This window comes from Macaca thibetana, chromosome 1 (genome assembly GCF_024542745.1).
Source record: "Macaca thibetana thibetana isolate TM-01 chromosome 1, ASM2454274v1, whole genome shotgun sequence".
NCBI classification, from domain to species: Eukaryota; Metazoa; Chordata; class Mammalia; order Primates; family Cercopithecidae; genus Macaca; species Macaca thibetana.
This window is the reverse complement of record NC_065578.1, coordinates 20,758,545-20,780,237: the sequence shown is the minus strand read 5'-3', so window position 1 is coordinate 20,780,237 and position 21,693 is coordinate 20,758,545. Positions and strand designations below refer to the sequence as shown.

The 21,693-nt window shown below is 56.4% G+C and overlaps 1 protein-coding gene across 6 annotated transcripts in view; it reads left to right on the top strand.

Annotated features, from left to right (window-relative positions):
• Positions 1-21,693, top strand: part of HSPG2 (heparan sulfate proteoglycan 2) — a 117,475-nt gene that overhangs the window by 57,826 nt on the left and 37,956 nt on the right. For 4 of the 6 annotated variants that reach the window (XM_050789744.1, XM_050789745.1, XM_050789743.1 and 1 more), the window contains exons 16-46: positions 45-241; positions 350-497; positions 1,482-1,609; positions 1,929-2,015; positions 2,104-2,162; positions 2,338-2,405; positions 3,948-4,088; positions 4,194-4,370; positions 4,558-4,737; positions 4,852-4,970; positions 5,590-5,701; positions 5,862-5,975; positions 6,058-6,185; positions 6,581-6,667; positions 7,176-7,225; positions 7,506-7,600; positions 7,836-7,976; positions 8,259-8,450; positions 9,860-9,898; positions 10,416-10,517; positions 11,051-11,275; positions 11,779-11,862; positions 14,899-14,991; positions 15,344-15,424; positions 15,637-15,867; positions 16,497-16,610; positions 18,331-18,458; positions 18,603-18,689; positions 20,552-20,610; positions 20,786-20,953; positions 21,112-21,222. In XM_050789744.1, the coding sequence (XP_050645701.1) occupies positions 45-241; positions 350-497; positions 1,482-1,609; positions 1,929-2,015; positions 2,104-2,162; positions 2,338-2,405; positions 3,948-4,088; positions 4,194-4,370; positions 4,558-4,737; positions 4,852-4,970; positions 5,590-5,701; positions 5,862-5,975; positions 6,058-6,185; positions 6,581-6,667; positions 7,176-7,225; positions 7,506-7,600; positions 7,836-7,976; positions 8,259-8,450; positions 9,860-9,898; positions 10,416-10,517; positions 11,051-11,275; positions 11,779-11,862; positions 14,899-14,991; positions 15,344-15,424; positions 15,637-15,867; positions 16,497-16,610; positions 18,331-18,458; positions 18,603-18,689; positions 20,552-20,610; positions 20,786-20,953; positions 21,112-21,222 (3,745 nt within the window). The remainder of the gene's footprint in view (positions 1-44; positions 242-349; positions 498-1,481; positions 1,610-1,928; positions 2,016-2,103; positions 2,163-2,337; positions 2,406-3,947; positions 4,089-4,193; positions 4,371-4,557; positions 4,738-4,851; positions 4,971-5,589; positions 5,702-5,861; positions 5,976-6,057; positions 6,186-6,580; positions 6,668-7,175; positions 7,226-7,505; positions 7,601-7,835; positions 7,977-8,258; positions 8,451-9,859; positions 9,899-10,415; positions 10,518-11,050; positions 11,276-11,778; positions 11,863-14,898; positions 14,992-15,343; positions 15,425-15,636; positions 15,868-16,496; positions 16,611-18,330; positions 18,459-18,602; positions 18,690-20,551; positions 20,611-20,785; positions 20,954-21,111; positions 21,223-21,693) is intronic. The other 2 variants (XM_050789747.1, XM_050789746.1) reach the window with 1 other exon arrangement.

The following is a 21,693-nucleotide window of genomic DNA, read 5'->3' as shown; positions in this document are numbered from 1 at the left end:
GTAGGTGCTGATGTGTGACCCCTGCCACCTTCACCCGTACCCAGGAGCACTGGGTCCATGAGTCTGGCCGGCCGGTGCAGCGCGCGGAGCTGCTGCAGGTGCTGCAGAGCCTGGAGGCCGTGCTCATCCAGACCGTGTACAACACCAAGATGGCCAGCGTGGGGCTGAGCGACATCGCCATGGATACTACTGTGACCCACGCCACCAGCCATGGCCGTGCCCACAGTGTGGAGGAGTGCAGGTGCCTGAGCCGGCAGGGCTGGGAACCACAGAGGCCCTGGCAAGGATAGAGGAGAAACGGCAGGGCCTCACAGTCCTTGCAGCGACTCTCTCGGTCCTGTCCCCACAGATGCCCCATTGGCTATTCTGGCTTGTCCTGCGAGAGCTGTGATGCCCACTTCACTCGGGTGCCTGGTGGGCCCTACCTGGGCACCTGCTCTGGCTGCAATTGCAATGGCCATGCCAGCTCCTGTGACCCTGTGTATGGCCACTGCCTGGTGAGTAGAGCCAGCTGGCACTTGGACACTAAAATAGGAGCAAGGACAAGGTGCGAGACTCCCTGTGTTCATGAGCTCAGCACAAGCCTCCAGAATGAGTGTCATGACTGCCAGATGGACTATCATGACCTCTGGATGCAATAACAGAGATAGAGGCTGGGCGTGGTGGCTCATGCCTGAAATCCCAGCACTTTGGGAAGCTGAGATGGGTGGATCACTTGAGGTCAGGAGGTCGCCACCAACATGGCCAACATGGTGAAACCCCGTCTGTACTAAAAATAAGAAAATTAGCTGGGTGTGGTGGCGCACGCCTGTAATCCCAGCTACTGAGGAGGCTGAGGCGGGAGAATCACTTGAGGTGGAGGTTACAGTGAGCCGAGACTGTGCCACTGTACTCCAACTTGGACAACAGAGCGAGACTCTTGTCTCAAAACAACAACAACAAACCCCAGAGATATAGCGTCCAGACAAGGGAGGCGATGGCCCTCCTCTCCCCCACCCTCATCAGACTAATCCTGGAGAGTGTCAAATGAAGAAGCATGACTTGCAGAGGGCAGCCCTAGGGGGTAGAGCCCTTAGGGTGATACCTTATTTCTTAGGAATAGTGGCGAGAGCTGGGATTGTGGCGCTGACAAAAGAAAAGACTCAAGCAGGGCAGCATTGTCATCTCCAAATCCCTGCAAAGGTGTCGGGCAGAAGAAACAGACTCTGGGGAGTAGAACTGACCAGTGGGTGCAGATTGGAAGAGGGTGGCAGGTTTAGGTCGATAAAAAGCAGGCATTTGGAATCATCTATGGGACAGGCTGCCGTGTGAGGTGATCAGCTCCCCATCGTCTATAAGTGGTTGCAGTCGATGGTCCCCTGTCTGCAAAGCCGTGCCTCCAGCGTGATGGGGAGGCTGAGCCAGACAGCCTCCAAGGCCCCCCACAGCATCTGGCCCAGTTCTGCTCTAGAAGTTGAGCCATACCCTCTTCCTTCTCCTAGAATTGCCAGCACAACACGGAGGGGCCACAGTGCAACAAGTGCAAGGCTGGCTTCTTTGGGGATGCCACGAAGGCCACGGCCACTGCCTGCCGGCCCTGCCCTTGCCCATACATCGATGCCTCCCGCAGGTCAGCCCCGGCTCCGGGTCGGGGGGTTTGGCTGGGGGCCGTGCAGCAGGCCGGGAGAATACTCTGGGCAGGGAGGCGGGAGACTTGGATTCAGATGTCCGCCTGGTCACTAAGTTATCCCGTGCTCCTTGACCTCTCTAGGCCTCTGTTTCCTTGTCTGTATAATGAGCCCCCTGACTTCCCACAGTTGCTGTGCCGGGCAGGAAGATGGTGTCATGCCTCCTGGCACACTGTGTCTGTGTGGGGACAGCAGTCATTTCCCAGGGTGGGAGGAGAAAGCCTGACCGCAGCCCTGCCCCTGTCTACTTGATACCCACAGATTCTCAGACACTTGCTTCCTAGACACGGATGGCCAAGCCACATGTGACGCCTGTGCCCCAGGCTACACCGGCCGCCGCTGTGAGAGGTGAGGGAGAGCCTTGGGGGCTGCAGAAATGGGGCTCCTGAGTGGGGTCATGGAAGTGCCACTGACGGGGGCCGCCTTTTTCCCCTAGCTGTGCCCCCGGATACGAGGGCAACCCCATCCAGCCCGGCGGGAAGTGCAGGCCTGTCAGTGAGTATGGCTGCCACCACCCCCGACACCCACCTCCCAACCCAACCTGGGCTGTACACCAGGTACCCTCCCTCCCTGCCCCAGCTCATGATCCTTAGAGAGCCGCCGTTCCTCTGCCTAAACTGTTGTCTATCCCATTCCCACCTGCCCTGCCAACACCCACTTTGTGTCCCAGACCAGGAGATTGTGCGCTGTGATGAGCGTGGCAGCGTGGGGACCTCCGGCGAGGCCTGCCGCTGTAAGGTACGCATGCCATCCGCCACCCACCCAGAGGCCTTGGGCCCAGCACCACAGCTGGGAGAAGGAGGAAGGAAGCTCTGTCCTCTCCATAGATCCTCGGCCAGTGGGTGGTAACATAGTCAGAGGCTAGTGGACCTGGCTGACCGGCCTTCTGTACCAGGAGAGGTGGCCTGGTGTTGGGAAGGAGCACTTGTTAGGGAGTCAGGCGACCTGAGTTCAAGTCCCAGTCATTCTTTATGCAGCCTTTGTATCTGCATTGTACCTTTGCTTTTGCCATACTTTGTCCATTGTCACATTGATACAATGATATAGATATTAGTGTCCCCAATTTGTGAATAACGAAATGGAGGCCAGAGAAGGGAGGTCTCTTGCTTTAAGAATGGGAGCATCAGCCAGGCGCAGTGGCTGACGCCTGTAATCCCAGCACTTTGGGAGGCTGAGGTGGGTGGATCACTTGAGGTCAGGAGTTCAAGACCAGCCTGACCAACATGGTGAAACCCCATCTCCACTAAAAGTACAAAAATTAGCTGGGCGTGGTGGCGGGCGCCTATAATCCCAGCTACTCAGGGGGCTGAGGCAGGAGAATCATTTGAACCCGGGAAGCAGAGGTTGCAGTGAGCCAGGATTATGCCACTGCACTCCATCATGGGCAACAAGAGTGAAACTCTGTCTCCAAAAAAAAAAAAAGAAAAGAAAAGAATGTGAGTATCAAGTGTCAGTGTAAAAAAGAACGGACAGACTCTGGAGTCAGGCATTCCTGGTCTTCAATCCCAGAGTGGATAAGCAAGCTGAGTAACTTTGTGCAAGTCATTTCACATCCCTGAGCCTCTGCTTCCTCATGTGAGGGATGAAGGTATCATCTACCTCTCAAGGTCCTTAGGAGAGTTAAATGAGGTGATGTCAAATGGAAAGCAGAACAGTGCATGAAACACTCCATAAATAGAAGCAGCAATTATTTCAATCAAGTTGCTGTATTTCAAACTTAAATTTATTGGTGAACCCCCTGGCAGCCAAAGAGAAAAGGGAAAAATGCTTGCCTAAGCACTTGTTAAGTGGGAATTACTGTTCAGGTGGTAATGATGCCTCATACATGTGCTCTTTCTTCTTCTTTTTTTTTTTTTTTTTTTTTTTTTTTTGAGATGGAGTCTTGCTCCCATCGCGCAGGCTGGAGTGCAGTGGTGCGATCTCGGCTCACTGCAACCTCCACCTCCCAGATTCAAACGATTCTCCTTCCTCAGCCTCCTGAGTAGCTGGAATTATAGCTGTGTGCCACCATGCTGGGCTAATTTTTGTATTTTTAGTAGAGACAGGGTTTTGCCACGTTGGCCAGGCTGGTCTCAAACTCGTCTGACCTGTGGTGATCCAGCTGCCTTGGCCTCCCAAAGTGCTGGGATTACAGGCATGAGCCACTGCGCCCAGCCACGTGTGCTCTTTCAGTGGCTCCCCTGGGTCTCAGGTTCTTATCTGGACTGAGGGTGGATTCGGCCTGAGCTCCAGGCAGCCTCTCCCCTGGGCTGTCCTTCAGCTCCAACTCTGTGCCTGCAGAACAATGTGGTGGGGCGCTTGTGCAACGAATGTGCTGACGGCTCTTTCCATCTGAGTACCCAAAACCCCGATGGCTGCCTCAAGTGCTTCTGCATGGGTGTCAGTCGCCAGTGTACCAGCTCTTCCTGGAGCCGTGCCCAGGTACCTCTGCAAGGTGGGCGGGCAGGACCACCAAGCCCTGGGCTGGAAGACCAAGTGCCAGTCCCAGGCCATGGCCCCCATCCCAGCCCTTTCTCCTCCTCCCAGGTGCATGGGGCGTCTGAGGAGCCTGGTCACTTCAGCCTGACCAACGCTGCAAGCACCCACACCACCAACGAGGGCATCTTCTCCCCCACGCCCGGGGAACTGGGATTCTCCTCCTTCCACAGACTCCTATCTGGACCCTACTTCTGGAGCCTCCCTTCACGCTTCCTGGGGGACAAGGTGGGTAGTGGGTGGGAAGGGAAAGGAAACTCCAGGCAGCAGGAACAGCACAGGCAAAGGCTTGGAGGCAGGAGGGTCGTGGTGCCTTGGGAGAACAGTGAGATACATCGCATGGAAAAGGTGGCTGGAGCAGTGACAGGGCCCGAATTCAGGCCCCTGCTAAGCTCCTATCTAACCCTGGTCCCAGGTGACCTCCTATGGAGGAGAGCTGCGCTTCACAGTGACCCAGCGGTCCCAGCCAGGCTCCACACCCCTGCACGGGCAGCCATTGGTGGTGCTGCAAGGTAACAACATCATCCTAGAGCACCACCCGGCCCAGGAGCCCAGCCCCGGCCAGCCCAGCACCTTCACTGTGCCCTTCCGGGAGGTGAGCAGTTCTGTCCCCCGGGGACAGGGGTGCGGGCAGGCCCTTGCTCCCGCCTCTCCAGCATCAATACTCCAGGACATCCGGGGCTGAGCACACATGTCCTTTCCTTGGCAGCAAGCCTGGCAGCGGCCCGATGGGCAGCCAGCCACACGGGAGCACCTGCTGATGGCGCTGGCAGGCATCGACACCCTCCTGGTCCGAGCGTCCTACGCCCAGCAGCCCACTGAGAGCAGGTGTCTGGAGCGGGGCGGGAGGACCAGCATGGGCTTAGGGAAGGGACTCTGTCTACACGGTGCAGTGCACAGCCACTTACAGACTGTGTGACCCTTTTGTGCCTCACTTCCCTGTCTGTGAAATGGAGAGTCTAACAATGTCTCTGTTACACGCTGGTCTGGGGCCAGGCTCCCTAGAAGGAAGCCTGAGACGGGGATTGGGGTGCACGTGATTCACAAGGAGAGGGACGCAGGAGTGGGGAGGGCCACGCAGGGATGTGGTCACAGGTCAAGTCTAGCCCCAGCCTCAGCCCACGGGGAGCTCTGGAGAGTCACTCACCGGAAAGTGGTCTTACTTTCAGGCACGAAGGCTCTTGTAGCCTGTATCAGCCTGTCATTGGGTACCCCAGGGGGACGGGGGGGTATAACCTCTCCAGGTGAGGAAGGGTGATGGTTTGGAGTAAGTTGCAGGTAACGGCTGTTTGCCACGGCCCTCGCAGCCTCTGGAGAGCTGGACAGGGCCCCAGCAGTGCTGTGACTGGGCTGTCGGGAGAACTGACCACACCCTCCGAGTGGAGGACTCCAGGCGTGCCTGGCACAGAGCCAGCGGTCCTATTCATGCGGGGTCTTGTCACGCCAGGGTCTCTGGGATCAGCATGGACGTGGCTGTGCCTGAGGAAACCGGCCAGGACCCCGCGCTGGAAGTGGAGCAGTGCTCCTGCCCACCCGGGTACCGCGGCCCGTCCTGCCAGGTGAGTCCTGGGCCCCACGCCGGCCCAGCCAGCCCCTCTATGGTGCTCCCCACCCCTTCTCCATGAGCCCTCCCCACTTCCCCAGCCCTGGCCATCCAGTGCCCCTACCCGAATGGGCCGTGTTCAGAAGGCCCTCCCACTGCCATCTTTCTGCCCCCAGGACTGTGACACAGGCTACACACGCACACCCAGTGGCCTCTACCTGGGTACCTGCGAACGCTGCAGCTGCCATGGTCACTCAGAGGCCTGCGAGCCCGAAACAGGTGCCTGCCAGGTGAGTCCTGCCCTCCTTCCCCCCACCCCAGCGATCTGTGGCCTCTGGGGGCCCAGCCTCAACTCACATCCTGCTCCTCCAGGGCTGCCAGCATCACACAGAGGGCCCTCGGTGTGAGCAGTGCCAGCCAGGATACTACGGGGACGCCCAGCGGGGGACACCACAGGACTGCCAGCTGTGCCCCTGCTACGGAGACCCTGCTGCCGGCCAGTGCGTCCGGTCCCCGCCCGCACCTGCCCTGCCCTGAAATGTCTACCACCCACTCCCACACACCCTTCCTCCAGGGCCCTTCTGAGAGGCAGTGGTTAAACCCTGGCCTTGCTGCCTCCTCAGTGTCACTTGGTGTGAAATACACTTCACTTTCAGGGCCTCAGCTGCCTCATCTGTGGAATGGGGTAGTCCACCCTCCTCAGCCCCTTGTGTGAGAGTTGAGTGAGGCGATGCATGTGGAACTCTTAGCACAGTGCCAGGCATGCAGTGGCACTCAGGACACATGAGTTCACATGCCTGTTCTTCCCCTCCCCTCTTCCCTGGTCCTGAAGGAGAATAAGGGGAGAGGTAGGAGCCACTGCATTACTGACTAGAAATCTGCCCCCTATACTCAGGGCTGCCCACACTTGTTTTCTGGACACAGACGGCCACCCCACCTGTGATGCGTGCTCCCCAGGCCACAGCGGGCGTCACTGCGAGAGGTGAGGCAGGGGGTGGAGAGGGTGGGGGAATGCACACGGGGGCACACAGGGGGTGTCCCTGGAGTCCTCGGGCAGGGCCCAGCCCTCCCAACCCAGAGGAATCAGGGATGCCTCTCACTCTTAACCTTGCACAGGCCCCAGAAGACAGTCAGCTCCCCTCCTCGGGAGCCTCAACCTCTAGCCCAGAATTCAAGACCCTCAGACATACATCCTAGCCTGCGGTTCACCTTCAGCCCCCTGGTCCCCTGCCCCAGCCAGGCCAGTCTTCCCACAAAACCCCTGCTTCTTCCTGAAGCTCCTGGGTTCCTGACTGCCCCGATTCACTGGCTGTGTGGTCCAGGGCGCATCCCTGCTCTTCTCTGCCCAGTTTCCCCGTAACATGGGCGAGTCAGGCTGTTGGTTTCTTGTAGTGCACGAGACCATTGAATTCAGTATGAGACCCCCAGCCCAGCCCTGGGGTTCTGCTTGCGTTCATCCAAAATTCATCAGAGGCTTTCTCTCTCTGCAGGTGTGCCCCTGGCTACTATGGCAACCCCAGCCAGGGCCAGCCATGCCGGAGTGAGTAAGATTGGGGAGGTCGTTGGGGTCGGGTTACCCAGTGTCCCCAGGTGGAGCTAGGACAGAAGCCTTTACTCCCTTTTGGCTTTGCCTGTCCAAGCCTCAGTTTCTTCATTTGTAAAATGGGGATAGGAGCAGGCCCCACCACTTCCAAGGGCTGTCGTGAGAGTGTTGAGTGCTCACGTCAGAAATCAGAGCTCCCTCTCGGTGAGCAGAGTGGAGGGAGAGGGGTGCTGGGTGGTGGCTTTGGGCCTCCAGCCATGGCTTTCTTCCACCTCAGGAGACGGCCAGGTGCCAGGGCCCATAGGCTGCAACTGTGACCCCCAAGGCAGTGTCAGCAGCCAGTGTGACACTGCTGGTCAGTGCCAGTGCAAGGTCAGTCCGAATCCCTGCCCCGAGGGACACGCTCTGCCCCACTGCCTGGAGCCTTCGGGGAAATCAGGCAGCATCTGGTGGAAGCCGAGACCTGGGCATGGGGGGCAGAGCATGGGGAATGGGGCAGGGGCTGCCCAGGGCTGCTGGAAGCGGCCGGGGAAGCTGGCCTCAGGCTGCTGGGGGTGCAGGAGACCCACTGAGTCCCCTGCCTGCCTCCTTCCATCCACCTACCCAGGCCCAGGTGGAAGGCCTCACCTGCAGCCACTGCCGGCCCCACCACTTCCACCTGAACGCCAGCAACCCCGAGGGCTGCCTGCCCTGCTTCTGTATGGGCATCACCCAGCAGTGCGCCAGCTCCGCCTACACGCGCCACCTGGTAAGAGCCTGTGCCGCCCAGCCCCAGGCGGGGTTGCCACCTGCTGCCTGGTATTGTCCATCTCAGCACTGAGCCCAGTGACCCTCATCCCTGCCTCAATACCGTCACATGCCCCCATTGTTTCTCTCCCAGCCCTGATCTCAGCAGGACCCCATTCCCCGCCTTAACACCCTCCCGTGCCCCATCCCCCACCAAGGCACCCCATCCCCCACCAAGGCACCCCATCCCCCACCAAGGCACCCCAGTGCCCAGGCTGATGCCTCCTTCTTTTTCCCCTGCCAGATCTCCACCCACTTTGCCCCTGGGGACTTCCAAGGCTTTGCCCTAGTGAACCCACAGCGGAACAGCCGCCTGACTGGAGAATTCACTGTGGAACCCGTGCCCGAGGGTGCCCAGCTCTCTTTTGGCAACTTCGCCCACCTTGGCCACGAATCCTTCTACTGGCAGCTGCCGGAGACATACCAGGGAGACAAGGTGGGCCCCAGCCTGGCACCAGGGTCAGTGGTGACTCAGACATGAGTTCACCTCTGCGCCGTCTCTCAGCAGGCAGGCACCTGCCACCTGCATGGCCATATCGTGGTTAGCCACGTGGCTTTTGCTGTCCCATAGACATTGGTCTAAACCCCAGCTCTGCTGCTTGCCAGCCAGACACCATTTGATAAACCTCAACTTCATGGTGGCTGAGGGGATTGGAGATCACGCCTGGCACATAATAAGTGCTCAGCTGTTCATGACTTTTAGCTTTCATGCAGTTATTCAACAGACAGGTCCTAGGAGAGGCTGGGAAATGCAAAGACGAGTGAGACACAGTTTCAGCGTCATTCACATGCCCACTCCAACTTCACTCATCCGCGCTCCTGGCTCTGTGCTTGTGTTGGACACAGTAATTCTCATCATAGGTCATGTGTGTTGAGCTCTCACTCTGTGCTAGGCAGCGTCCTTTACAAGTCACAGATCACAACTGTGTGAGCCAGGTCCTGCTACTGCCCCATTTCATAAATGAGGAAACTAAGGCAATGGGGCTCGGTACCTTACCCAAAGCCCCGCAGCTGGGAGGTGGGAATGCTGGAATCCAAACCCAGGTCAGAGGCTGCCCTTCAAATGCTCTGCTGAAGACCAGATCCCACGCCTGTAATCCCAGCACTTTGGAAGACAAGAGGCGGGAGGACCACTTGAGCTCAGGAGTTTGAGACCAGCCTGGGCAATGTGACGAAACCCCGTCTCTACAAAAAAATACAAAAAATTAGCTGGGCGTGTTGGTGCATGCCTGTAGTCCCGGCTAGTTAGGGAGGCTGAGGTGGGAGGATCACTGGTGCCCGGGAGGGGGAGGTTGCAGTGAGCCATAATTGCACCATTGCACTCCAGCCTGGGTGACAGAGTAAGACACTGTCTCAAAAAACGAACAAACAAATACTCTGCCAGTCAGAGGTGAACCTGTCTTTGCTACTCCAGAACAGGGTCTGGTGGGAAGGTGGTGATGGTGGTGGCGATGGTGTTGTGGGGGGCAGGGACTCAGGGCTGGGCTCTGGGACAGCCTGCCCAAATGTGTTCCTTGAGCAGCACAGGCATCTGGTCGCACCCAGGGCAAGTGGGTCTTGGCACAGGAGTCCACTCCTGGTCGAGGCCAGTGTTGCAGCAGATGTGCCCCCAGGCAAGGGGTGAGGGGGCCAGGGACACCTGGGAGGGGGCGCTCTGGGGTTGCCCCATCCCTGTTCCTTGGACAGAGCCAGGTACTCCGGGCTTCTCCCAGGGCTGGCTGCCTTCTGGTCCCTTCTCCCCTCTCCCTTCTGGGGTTCGCTATCTCTTGGCCTCTCTGCTGCTCTGTCCTGCAATTCTCAGACCTATCTCTGTCTCCTGTCCTGGCATTTCCCTGCGCCCCATAGGGAGAGGCATACTTTGCGCGGATGCGCCGGGCTCACCAGGTAGGCCCAGGATGTGCGTGCTGTGAAGTTGGTGTGATGGGGTGTGGCGCCTTCTTGGGTGCTCCCAGCCCTGTGTGGGGAGATGCGCAGTGCCCAAGGCATTGGGGGTCTGCATGAACCCAGGCAGTGTCCCATGGCCCCAGGGTTGGAGTCAGGAGGGTGTGTGCCCCACCTTGCCTCACCTGCTGTGTTCTGGTCCTGGTGCCAACCGTCTGAAGTCAGAATGGCAACTGAGGTAGCAGGGAGACTAACCCGATGCTAATCCACGTGACTGTATCTAGCCCCCCAGGTTCTCCTGGCCCTGCCTGTCAAGCAACCACTGTTAACCCTCTGTGTGCACGTGGGCGACCTGGAGTTAACCCCGGGGTGCCAGCCTGGAGAGGGGGGGCATGCATCTTTCTTCCTAATTAGTGTGGGCCTTTCTAACTACCACGTCCATGGGTAGAGGACCCTGCCCATGGCTCCAGCTCCGGGACCTTGGGAGGTCTTAGCTGGCCTGCTCCCTCCATTTCATCAGAACCGCACGTCCCTCTCAGAGGAGCAGTTGCGGGCAGCCATGACAGCTGGGAGGATCCCAGGGCCCCCAGAGGGCAGGGACCAGGCACAGCAGGCATCACAGGTAACTGAGGACCTGGCTAGGACAGGTTGTAGGAGACCAAAGAGCTGAGTCCAGGCAGGCACCTGAGCAAAGACCCCAGCCTTCCCGGGCCATTTCCCCTATGCCAGGCCAGACCCCAGCCTGATGCCTGGTCTGCTCTGGTGTCACCCTTGGGAAACATTCCAGAACCATGAGTGGCTTGGGCGGGTGCCAGGGCACACACAGAGAGTCAGGCCGAGGAGCAACAACCCCCTCCAGATGCCCCTGGGGCTGCCTCCAGCACTTCTGCCCGTCCCTTGCTGGGCACCCTTTGTAGGGCTTCTCCCATCAGTCACGGCCCATAGGCAGCCAAGCCCATCCCAGGATATCCCCGCCTGGCTCAGGAGGAACAAGAGGGCAGTGGGTACAAGGGCCAGAGTGCCAAGTATCAGCACTTGTGAGCTAACAGTGCATAGCGGGTGGCTGGCTGGGCCCGCAGGGAGGTAAAGCCTCACGGACGTCCTTTCTGTCCCTCTCTGCTCCCTTTCACCGCTCTTCGGCTCCTGGTCCCCCAGGTGGACGAGGCTCAGAGACGGATGGATGCTGAGATCTGGCAGCTTCTGTCCAGCTTTGCTGCCCACCCGCAACCCCCTCCCCAGGGGCTCTCTCCTCATCCCCAGCCTGCAGCTGCTCTGCGAGCAGCACCCCCTTCTTCCTCCTCCTCCTCCTCCTCCTCCTCCACGTTCTCCTCCTCCTCCACCTCTTCCTCAGCCTCTCTGTCTTTCCCACCAGGCTCTCAGGTATGTGCCAAGGTGCCCATCAAGGGATCCCCACCCACCATGCTTTCTAGACTTCAGTCATTTCTGAACCAACTTCACCAATTTCTGTGAACTACTTGGACTATTATTTCTTTCAAATTTTCCTTTAACTCAATCATATACCAACTCAGTTAGGCTGGTTACTTGCTTTCAAATACATATGAAAGGAGCCACCCCATTGGAATTGTTCACTGATGTGCTGTGTAAATGTTGGGGTCCACAAGAGACCCACCAGATGGGAGGAGAGGCGGACCCAGGCCACGCCCAGAGACATCAGCTGGGGACCTGGGCCGGGATTGGAAAGAAAGTCGTCCAAAGAGCAGGGCCAGGACCTGCACTGTCAGGTGGGGGTGGGGGGCTGGCTCTGTCTCTGCCCTGCCACTGGGCCTCTCTCCCATGACGGTCCACCCCTGCCGGGACCACCTCCGCCCTCCCACCCCCACCCCTGCTCCCCTCGGCTCTCACCACCTGCCCTTCCCTCCTAGTTCTCTCTCTCCTACGAAGGCTTCTCTCTGCTCCCTGGAAGCCTCTATTACTGGCAGCTGCCCCGGGCCTTCCTGGGGAACAAGGTAACAAGGATTTGGGGGGATTATAGGGGTATCATGGAATCCTAAAATATCAGAGGGCCCTTTGTCAAGGCCCTTTATGACACACAGAGGGAGACCGAGGCCCACGGTGGGTAGAGACTTGCCTGGGACGTTCAGGTCAAAGCACAGCTGAGACTGAAGTCAGCCTGCCCGTGTCCTTCAGCGGGCCCTGACCCCTGACCCCTGGCCCCTGACCCCTGTCAGAGGAGCTGTCTCGCCTGGGAGGGTTCCTCTAGTGCCTTTTCTCTGGGCTTTCTTGACCTTGTGTCGAGACGCCTAGTTTTTGGTACTGCACTCAGTCATTCAAGAAGCATTAATTAAGTATTTACTGTGTGCTGTGTCATGTACAGGCAGAGCAGGCAGAGTGGGCCCTGCCCTCCCGTAGTCCATCCGATTATCATTCCTATCACCATTGGTATCATTATTATTATCATCATGAGTGCTGGCATTGGCCTTAGATGAGTATTAATATTGCCTCTATTTTGTTCCAACAATTTCAAGTACCTCTTAAGAATACACATAACAGGCTGGGCGTGGTGGCTCACACCTGTAATCCCAGCACTTTGGAAGGCCGAGTCGGGTGGATCACGTGAGGTCTGAGACCAGCCTGGCCAACATGGTGAAACCCTGTCTCTACTGAAAAAACAAAAATTAGCAGGGCATGGTGGCGGGCGCCTGTAATCTCAGCTACTTAGGGGGCTGAGGCTGTAGAATCGCTTGAACCTGGGAGGCGGAGGTTTCAGTGAGCCAAGATCGTGCCACTTCATTCCAGCCTGGGCAACAGAGCAAGACTCCATCTCAAAAAAAAAAAAAAAAAAAAATTCAGCTTCCTGGCTGGGCGCGGTGGCTCATGCCTGTAATCACAGCACTTTGGGAGACCGAGGCAGGTGGATCACCTGAGATGAAGAGTTCGAGACCAGCCTGGCCAACATGGTGAAACCCTGTCTCTGCTAAAAATACAAAAACTAGCTGGGCGTGGTGGCGGGCGCCTGTAATCCCACTACTTGGGAGGCTGAAGTGGGAGAATTGCTTGAACCCGGGAGGTGGAGGTTACAGTGAGCTGAGATTGCACCACTGTACTCCAGCCTGGGCAACAAGAGTGAAACTCCATCTTAACAAACAAACAAACAAAACAATGGGCATGACATGTCACAAGGTACATTCAGAGAAGTGTGACAGGGAGGTTGAGGGGTGAGGATAATGAGCGATCTGCCGGAGCTGAGGGTGGAGCTGGAGTACTGCAGGGTTATTGAGCGTGATGTGCGTTCTCAAGCTGTGCAGAGTGCATCACCGTTTGTGTCCTGTATTACGTAATCCTCATGATACCCTTCAAAGTGGGTGTTACTTTTACTTCCATGTCCATGTCAGGAAAGTAGGGCTCGGAGAGGTTAAGCGACCTGTCCAAGGCTGTATAGCCAGTAGAGCTAGAGTCTGAACCCAGGTCATTCAGACTGTGGAGTCTGCCCTTTTAATCACTATGCTGGATCTGGGCACAATGGCTCACACCTGTAATCCCAGCACTTTGGAGACTGAGGCTGGAGGATCGCTTCAGGCCAGGAGTTGAGACCAGTTTAAGCAACATAGCAAAATCCTGTCTCTAAAAAATTAAATAGGCCAGGCATGGTGGCTCATGCCTGTAATCAAAGCATTTTGGGAGGCTGAGGCAGGACAATCACTTGAGTCAGCAGTTTGAGACCAGTCTGAGCAACATAGGGCAATCCCATCTCTATTTAAAAAAAAAAAAATTGAAAAAATAAATAAATTCTCTTAAAAAATCACTTGTGTTATACACACCCGCAACTTGCTAGAAAGTCAGTCCCAGAAACGGCTGTGAACTTGCTGGCATTCAAAGCAAACAGGAAACCAGTTCTTTTGTGGTTATTTGGTTACACTCTAAAATTCCTTACCACGCCTTGAGCTCATGGAGAACATCCCTGGTGCCCTTGTAGCCCGGGGCCAGTGTGTAGTCAGTAGGTGTTTGATGAATGCTGGTTAGCTGAGTGAACACACAAACGAACAAAGGGGTAGACTTGATGCAGTTTGGTATTGAGATGAACGTCTACCCTGGTGGCAGAGGAGAAAAGGGAAAGTCCTGTGGGGCAGAGCTGGGGGGCCTCAGCTGTCCGTGTGAAGGTCCCGTGCAGCAAGAGTAAGGACTCTCTGGTCATGAGCAACACAGTACCTAAGTCCAGTGGGCTTGTCTGCAACAAAGAATCTATTGGTTCATGCAACTGCGGAGTCTAAGCATGTCTGGTATCAGGCATGGCCTTATCCAGGGGCTCATTAGGGCTTTATCTTGGTTCTCCAGCTTCTCATCTGACTGCGGAAGGGACTTTTTCTGGCCTGGTAGAAAGAGCAGAAGTACCCGGGTTACTTGTCTATTCCTGATGGGGTGGCGAAGGGCAGTGGTAGGTTATGCAGATTGACCAGGCCTGACTGATGTCTCCACTATAGAGGAGGAGGGGATCAGGGCCCTCAGACCACATGCTCTTCCTGTGCGGAGAGAGTTGTTCTTTATAGAAAACCAGGGTTTAGCTTCTAGAAGGGAGGAACTGGATTCTGGGCAAACAGAAACCACCTGCCTAGGAGGCAAGGTTTCCGAGGGGCTGCCCTCAGCCTCACCCCCATGGCTGAGAACTTTTGAAGCTTCCGCAGCCTCCCCTTGGTGGTCATTGTCATTACCCTTGTCTGCCTTATGGGAAATTACTGTCAATGAAAGCAGACCTGGAGTTTGTTCACTGGCACCGTCAGGCAATGGGGAATAGAGAACCTTGCAGAGCGAAGAGGCTGCTCAGCATCATCACCACCATGTCTGGGGCTGCAGAGGAACTGAGAAATGTCCTGTTTCCCAGGCAACCGTGGGCCATGCACCCGGACCTATTGGTTTGGGCAGGGAGGGAGTGAGGGAGTGTGGCACACTCACACCCCAAGGCCGCCAGATGCTCCATCCCTCACCTGTATGGTCCAACACTCACACCCCAAGGTCAGTCTGTGACCTCTGGACTTGCCTCTTTGCAGGTGGCGGCCTATGGTGGGAAGCTGCGATACACCCTCTCCTACACGGCAGGCCCACAGGGCAGCCCACTCTCTGACCCCGACGTGCAGATCACGGTGAGCATTTGTATGCCATGCTGGGTGGGCAGAAGGGCAGGATTGAAGCCCGGGGCACCCTCGGCATTTGTCCTTTGTCCTTTCCATCCAGCACTCAGTTTCCTGGCACAGGCTGGAAGAGTTAGGCCTGTGCCCCCACATCCCTGCCTGGTTGGACACGACCCAAGCAGAGGATCCTGCTGCTGGGAGAAGGGGGCAGTGGGCATGTGCCTGACTCCTTTGGGCACGTGAGCTTGGGAGAGCAGAGAGGTGGGAGATTGGGGGTTACAGAGAATCTAGGACTGGTGGAGGACACCCTGGCACCCCAGGGACCCCTCGGCTCCCCTTCCAATCCTGCTGGTGTTCTTCCCAGGGCAACAACATCATGCTAGTGGCCTCCCAGCCAGCACTCCAGGGCACCGAGAGGAGGAGCTACGAGATCGTGTTGCGAGAGGTAAGGGGCACCTGACCACGCTGTGTCTCACCCCACCCCACCCTCCACCCTGACTCGGAGCCTGGCTTTGATGCCCACCCTGCCTCTCGCTCCCCAACCTTCACCTCGCAGCCCTCAGTCAGTGCCTGCAAGGCAGGAGTTGGGGGGTGGTAACTGCAGGAGCAGCCCACAAAGCCCAGTGCCCCCGCCCACGTTGCCACCCCCCAACCCAGGAATTCTGGCGCCGTCCCGATGGGCAGCCAGCCACACGCGAGCACCTCCTGATGGCACTGGCTGACCTGGATGAGCTCCTGATCCGGGCCACATTCTCCTCCGTGCCGCTGGCGGCCAGCATCAGCGCAGTCAGCCTGGAGGTCGCCCAGCCCGGGCCCTCCAGCGGACCCCGGGCCCTCGAGGTGGAGGAGTGCCGCTGCCCCCCAGGCTACATCGGTCTGTCCTGCCAGGTAAGCGTGTGGCCGGCTCCACCACCTCTGCACGGGCACAGAGGCATCAGCAAGCAACTCAGCCAGCATCACCACAGCCTTGATTACCATCATAACTATAATGACCCCGGCATCTGGGCCCTGCATGTGTTCCTCCTGACAGCCCTGAGATACGTATCATTATCCCCTTTAATGGGTAAAAAAATAGAGGTACTGAGGGGCGAGTGTGTCCCGAGGGCACATGGCTAATGTGTGGCAGAAAGTAATTTGAACCTGGGTGTGATTGACTCCAAAGCCTAGCATGTCCTAACCGCTGGGCAGTGCAACCTCAAGCATGGGCCACGCTCTCCGGAGGTTAAAACCCAGTTCATGCCCGTGAGGGGGCCCACCAGAGACAGGGAGCCAATTCAGAATCACAGATTACTCCAGCCCAAAGAACAGCACGGAGATGCCTCCAAGAGGTGAACAGTGTGGACTGGGAGAGGGCCGTGGACAGGAGGACACACTGAGCAGAAGTGGGGAAGGAGGAGCGCCAGCCTGTGATGTACCAGCGTCACCCCTGGGAGGACGCTGGAGGGAGGGGTTCTGGGTCTGCTGGCTGTGGCTGGGGCGCATTGGGAACAGAGGCCGACCTTCCTCTCTGCCCCCAGGACTGCGCCGCCGGCTACACGCGCACCGGGAGTGGACTCTACCTTGGCCACTGCGAGCTGTGTGAATGCAATGGTCACTCAGACCTGTGCCACCCGGAGACCGGGGCCTGCTCGGTGAGCTGCAAGCGAGGCCAGGACAGGGGGTCAGCTCAGCTGGGCCTGGGTGGGGGACCAGGCTGGACAAGGCAGGCATCAATCCCGGGGATCAGGGTCATGGGGCATGGCCTGTGGTTCGAAGCACCTGGGTCAGCAGACCAGGTCACTGGGCATGGTGGGGTGGCCAGAGCTATGGAGTAACATCCTTCTGTGTAAAGAAAAAACTTTGGTTCCTTACTATTTTTCTCTTTTTCTTAAAAAAAAAATAAATTATCTAATAGAGATGGGGTCTCCCTTTGTTGTTCAGAAGGTCTTGAACTGCTGAGCTCAAGCAATCCACCTGCCTTGGCCTTCCAAAGTGCCGGGATTACAGGCGTGAGCCACCACACCTGGCCTTTTTACTTTTTTTTGAGACAGGGTCTCAGTCTCGTTCTGTTGCCCAGGCTGGAGTGCAGTGGCCTAATATTGGCTCACTGCAACCTCTGCCTCCTGGGTTCAAGTGATTCTCATGCCGCAGCCTCCCGAGTAGCTGGGACTACAGACATGAGCCACTGCGCCTGGCCTCATTACGTATATTTTTTTATACCTGGACTTTTCAGAGTAGCATGTATATAGCCCCCCAGGGTACGCGGTGAAGGGGCAGCTGGTTGACAGCCATAAGCTGAACTTGGAGCAAGGAACACCTTATGTTGATACAACAAACAAGAATCTCTTTGGAGGAGAATCTGTAACCCACATGTTTTTATGAGGATGCACATATTTTCTTTTACTTTTTTTTTTTGACATGGAGTCTCGCTTTTGTCACCCAGGCTGGAGTGCAATGGCACAATCTCGGCTCACTGCAATCTCCGCCTCCCCAGTTCAAGTGATTCTCCTGCCTCAGCCTCCCGAGTAGCTGGGGTTACAGACACCTGCAACCATGCCTGGCGAATTTTTGTATTTTCAGTAGAGATGGGGTTTCACCATGTTGGCAGGCTGGTCTTGAACTCCTGACCTCAGGTGATCCACCCACCTCGACCTCCCAAAGGGCTGGGATTACAGGCGTGAGCCACTGTGCCCAGCTGATAATGCACATATTGTTAATGCTCTGCACCCAAATACCTGAGTGTATACCTTTCCTTTGCTATCACAGGTACTTACGGAGAAAATAGAATCAGCATCACCCTTTTTGACAGCTATTTGAATGGATGTACTTTTTAATTTATCCAATTCCGTATTCGTGGATGTTTAGGTTTGTTTAAAGCTTTTTTTTTTTTTTTTTTTTTTTCCTGAGATGGAGTCTCGCTCTGTTGCCCAGGCTGGAGTGCAGTGGCACAATCTTGGCTCACTTCGACCTCCACGTCCTGGGTTCAAGCAACTCTCCTGCCTCAGCCTCCCGAGTAACTAGGACTACAGATGCACACCACCCCACCCAGCTAATTTTTGTATTTGTTAGTAGAGATGGAGTTTCACCATATTGGCCAGTTGGCCTTGAACTCCTGACCTCAGGTGATCCACCCGCCTCGGCCTCCCAGAGTGCTGGGATTACAGGTGTGAGCCACTGCTCCCGACCCATTTTGCTTTTTATAAACACGACAGAAATGAGTGTCCTTGTAATGAAATCTTTGTGCCCTTCCATGATTCTTTCTTTATGATGAGTTCACAAACTTGGAATTTCTAGATCAAGGGATTACAACCCCGAAAGGTTTCTGGTAGATTTGGCCTAATGGCTGGTGCCTGCCCCCCTTGTGCCCTACAGCAATGCCAGCACAATGCTGCAGGGGAGTTCTGCGAGCTGTGTGCCCCTGGCTACTACGGAGATGCCACAGCCGGGACGCCTGAGGACTGCCAGCCCTGTGCCTGCCCACTGACCAACCCAGAGAACATGTGAGTGCCCTAGCTCAAGGCCCAAGGACACACTTCCACTGGGGAGTGAATGGAAGGTGCTGCATTGTCTTTTGGGGCAGAAGTGAAGGGAGCAAGATGGAGAGTGGGCTTCTCATGACCTGACCTTTGCCTCCCCAATTCCAGGTTCTCCCGCACCTGTGAGAGCCTGGGAGCCGGTGGGTACCGCTGCACAGCCTGCGAACCCGGCTACACTGGCCAGTACTGTGAGCAGTAAGTTTGTAAACAGAAGTGGGGGAAGGATGGAGGACAAATGGTGGACTCCCAAGTGAGAGCCTTAAAGGGTGTTGCTCAGAAGAGTCTTTTCCAGGATTATGCTCCTTCCCTGCCCCAAACCCTTCTAAGTTGCCCCATTGCCCTTGGGACAAGCCCAACCTCCTTAGGCAGGTTTACTATAGCAGCTTCATCCCACTTCTGACACCCAACTCTGTACTTTAGCTGGGCTTGACTTTTTAAATTCTTTTTCTTTTTCTTTTTTTTTAAACTGAGACAGGGTCTCACTGTGTTGCCTAGGCTGGTCTTCCTGGGCTCAAGCAGTCCTCCTACCTCAGCCTCTCAAAGTGCTAGGATTACAGGCGTAAGCCACCACGCCCAGCCACTTTTTGAATTCTTGATGTTCAGGCTTTGCATATGCTGTTCCCTCTGCAGGAACAGTCTTCACCCCTAAACCACCTCTTCCTGGCTAACTTCCACTTAGCCTTCAGACCCAGCTTCATTCAGTCATTCAGCAAATTTTTATCAAGCAGCTCCTGTGTACCATACTGTGTGCTGAGGTGTTGGAGATAATGGAACGAACAGAACAGATTCCACCCCGGCCCTTACGGAGTCTGCCATCTAATAAGAGATCAGCCCTAATGGGAGATAAGACAGGAAAAAAGTAATTGTGCAAATGTATATTTACAAACCATAGGCTGGGTGCGGTGGCTCATGCCTGTAATCCCAGCACTTCGGGAGGCCGAGGCAGGCGGATCACAGGGTCAGGAGATCAAGACCATCCTGGCTAACACAGTGAAACCCCATCTCTACTAAAAACACAAAAAATTAGCCGGGCGTGGTGGTGGGCACCTGTAGTCCCAGCTACTCGGGAGGCTGAGGCAGGAGAATGGCGTGAACCCGGGAGGCAGAGCTTACAGTGAGCTGAGATCGCGCCACTGTACTCCAGCCTGGGTGACACAGCAAGACTCTGTCTCAAAATAAATAAATAAATAAATAAATAAAATTTTAAAAAACCATGATAAGTTATCTGAAAGAAGAGTACAGCCTGCTCTGAGGTAATACAAGAAGTCCGATCCTCTTGGAAGCCTCCCTGGCTCTCCAGGCTGGGCCAGTGCCCTCCTCTGTACCCGCACAGCCCTGATACACTTCCTGCATCCTCATTTTCACATAGAATTTCCATGTTGGGTTCCCGGCTAGTAAGTTCCACAGACCAGGGACTTCATCATGTTCATCGTTATATTTCCAACAACACCTATAGCACATGCCTGGCATGCAGTCATTGCTTAATGGACGTTTGCTGGCCGGGCGCGGTGGCTCACACCTATAATCCCAGCACTTTGGGAGGCCGAGACAGGCAGATCACGAGGCCAGGAGATCGAGACCATCCTGGCTAACATGGTGAAACCCCATCTCTACTAAAAATACAAAAAATTAGCTGGGCGTGGTGGCGGGCGCCTATAGTCCCAGCTAATCAGGAGGCTGAGGCAGGAGAGTGGCGTGAACCCGGGAGGCACATCTTGCAGTGAGCCAAGGTCACGCCACTGCACTCAAGCCTGGACGACAGAGCGAGACTGCATCTCAGAAAAAAAAAAAAAATGGATGTTTTCTGAATGAATTTCTCTGGAGAATAAAGACCTTACCTCCCTCATCACCCAGCCTGCTAACACTCCCTTACACTCCCCTTTCTCAGTTCACCAGCGCCCTGTGTTGGGACCTGTCTGGTCCCCAAAGTGCTTCGAGAGCTCTGAGCCCCCTCACCTGACATTGGGCAGCCTGCTGAGTTTCTGGCTCCCCAAGTCTAGCATGAGGCACTGGGGCCCTTGAGGCCTGACATTGCCGGTCCTTGTTCCCCCTTACAGGTGTGCCCCAGGTTACGTGGGTAACCCCAGCGTGCAAGGGGGCCGGTGCCTGCCAGAGAGTAAGTGGGACCATGGCCCAGGATCGGGACGATGGGCAAGACAGGGAGCCCTGGGAATTTGGGGGATACTGGGTCTGGGGGACAGGGCTGAGGGTGGGGTACCCTAGCTTTTGGGAGAGCACAAATATTGAAGGCAATGTTGAAAGGCCCCTCCTGTCCTGGCCCCTACCCCCAGCAAACCAAGCCCCACTGGTGGTCGAGGTCCATCCTGCTCGAAGCGTAGTGCCCCAAGGTGGCTCCCACTCCCTGCGGTGCCAGGTCAGTGGGAGCCCACCCCACTACTTCTATTGGTCCCGTGAGGATGGGCGGCCTGTGCCCAGCAGCACCCAGCAGCGACATCAAGGTACCCATGGCCCTAGGCTCCTCAGCCCCAAGAGCCATCCCAGTGGGAGGGGAGGCAGGGGCCTGTCCCTGCCCTAGTGGGGTCCTGTCCTTGCGCATGGGGCTGGATGTGAGAAAGAGTGTATCTGCACCAACAAACTCCTTTCTCCTCCCCACCAGGCTCTGAGCTCCACTTCCCCAGCGTCCAGCCCTCGGACGCCGGCGTCTACATTTGCACCTGCCGTAATCTCCACCATGCCAATACCAGCCGGGCAGAGCTGCTGGTCACTGGTGAGTCCCTGCGCCCCGTGTAACCAAGACCGCCTGTCCTGGGCTGGGCTGCAGGCGGCAGATTCAGCAGATGGTACATTCACCTGCTGGGAGGGGGCAGTGGTGGCCTGGACGAGGTCAGCGGCCATGGAGATGAGGAGAGATGGCAGATTCAAGACTCATTTTAGAGGTAGGATCGGCAGGACTTGACTGGTCAGTGAAGTCAAAAGAAAAGGGTGGGCCGGGCACAGTAGCTCACGCCTGTAATCCCAGCACTTTGGGAGGCCAAGGTGGGCAGATCATGAGGTCAGGAGTTTGAAACCAGCCTGGCCAACATGGTAAAACCCCGTCTCTAGTACAAATGAAAAAATTAACTGGTCATGGTGGTACACACGTATAATCCCAGCTACTTGGGAGCACTGAGGCAGAATTATTGCTTCAACCCAGGAGGTGGAGGTTGCAGTGAGCCGAGATCGCGCCCCTGTACTCCAG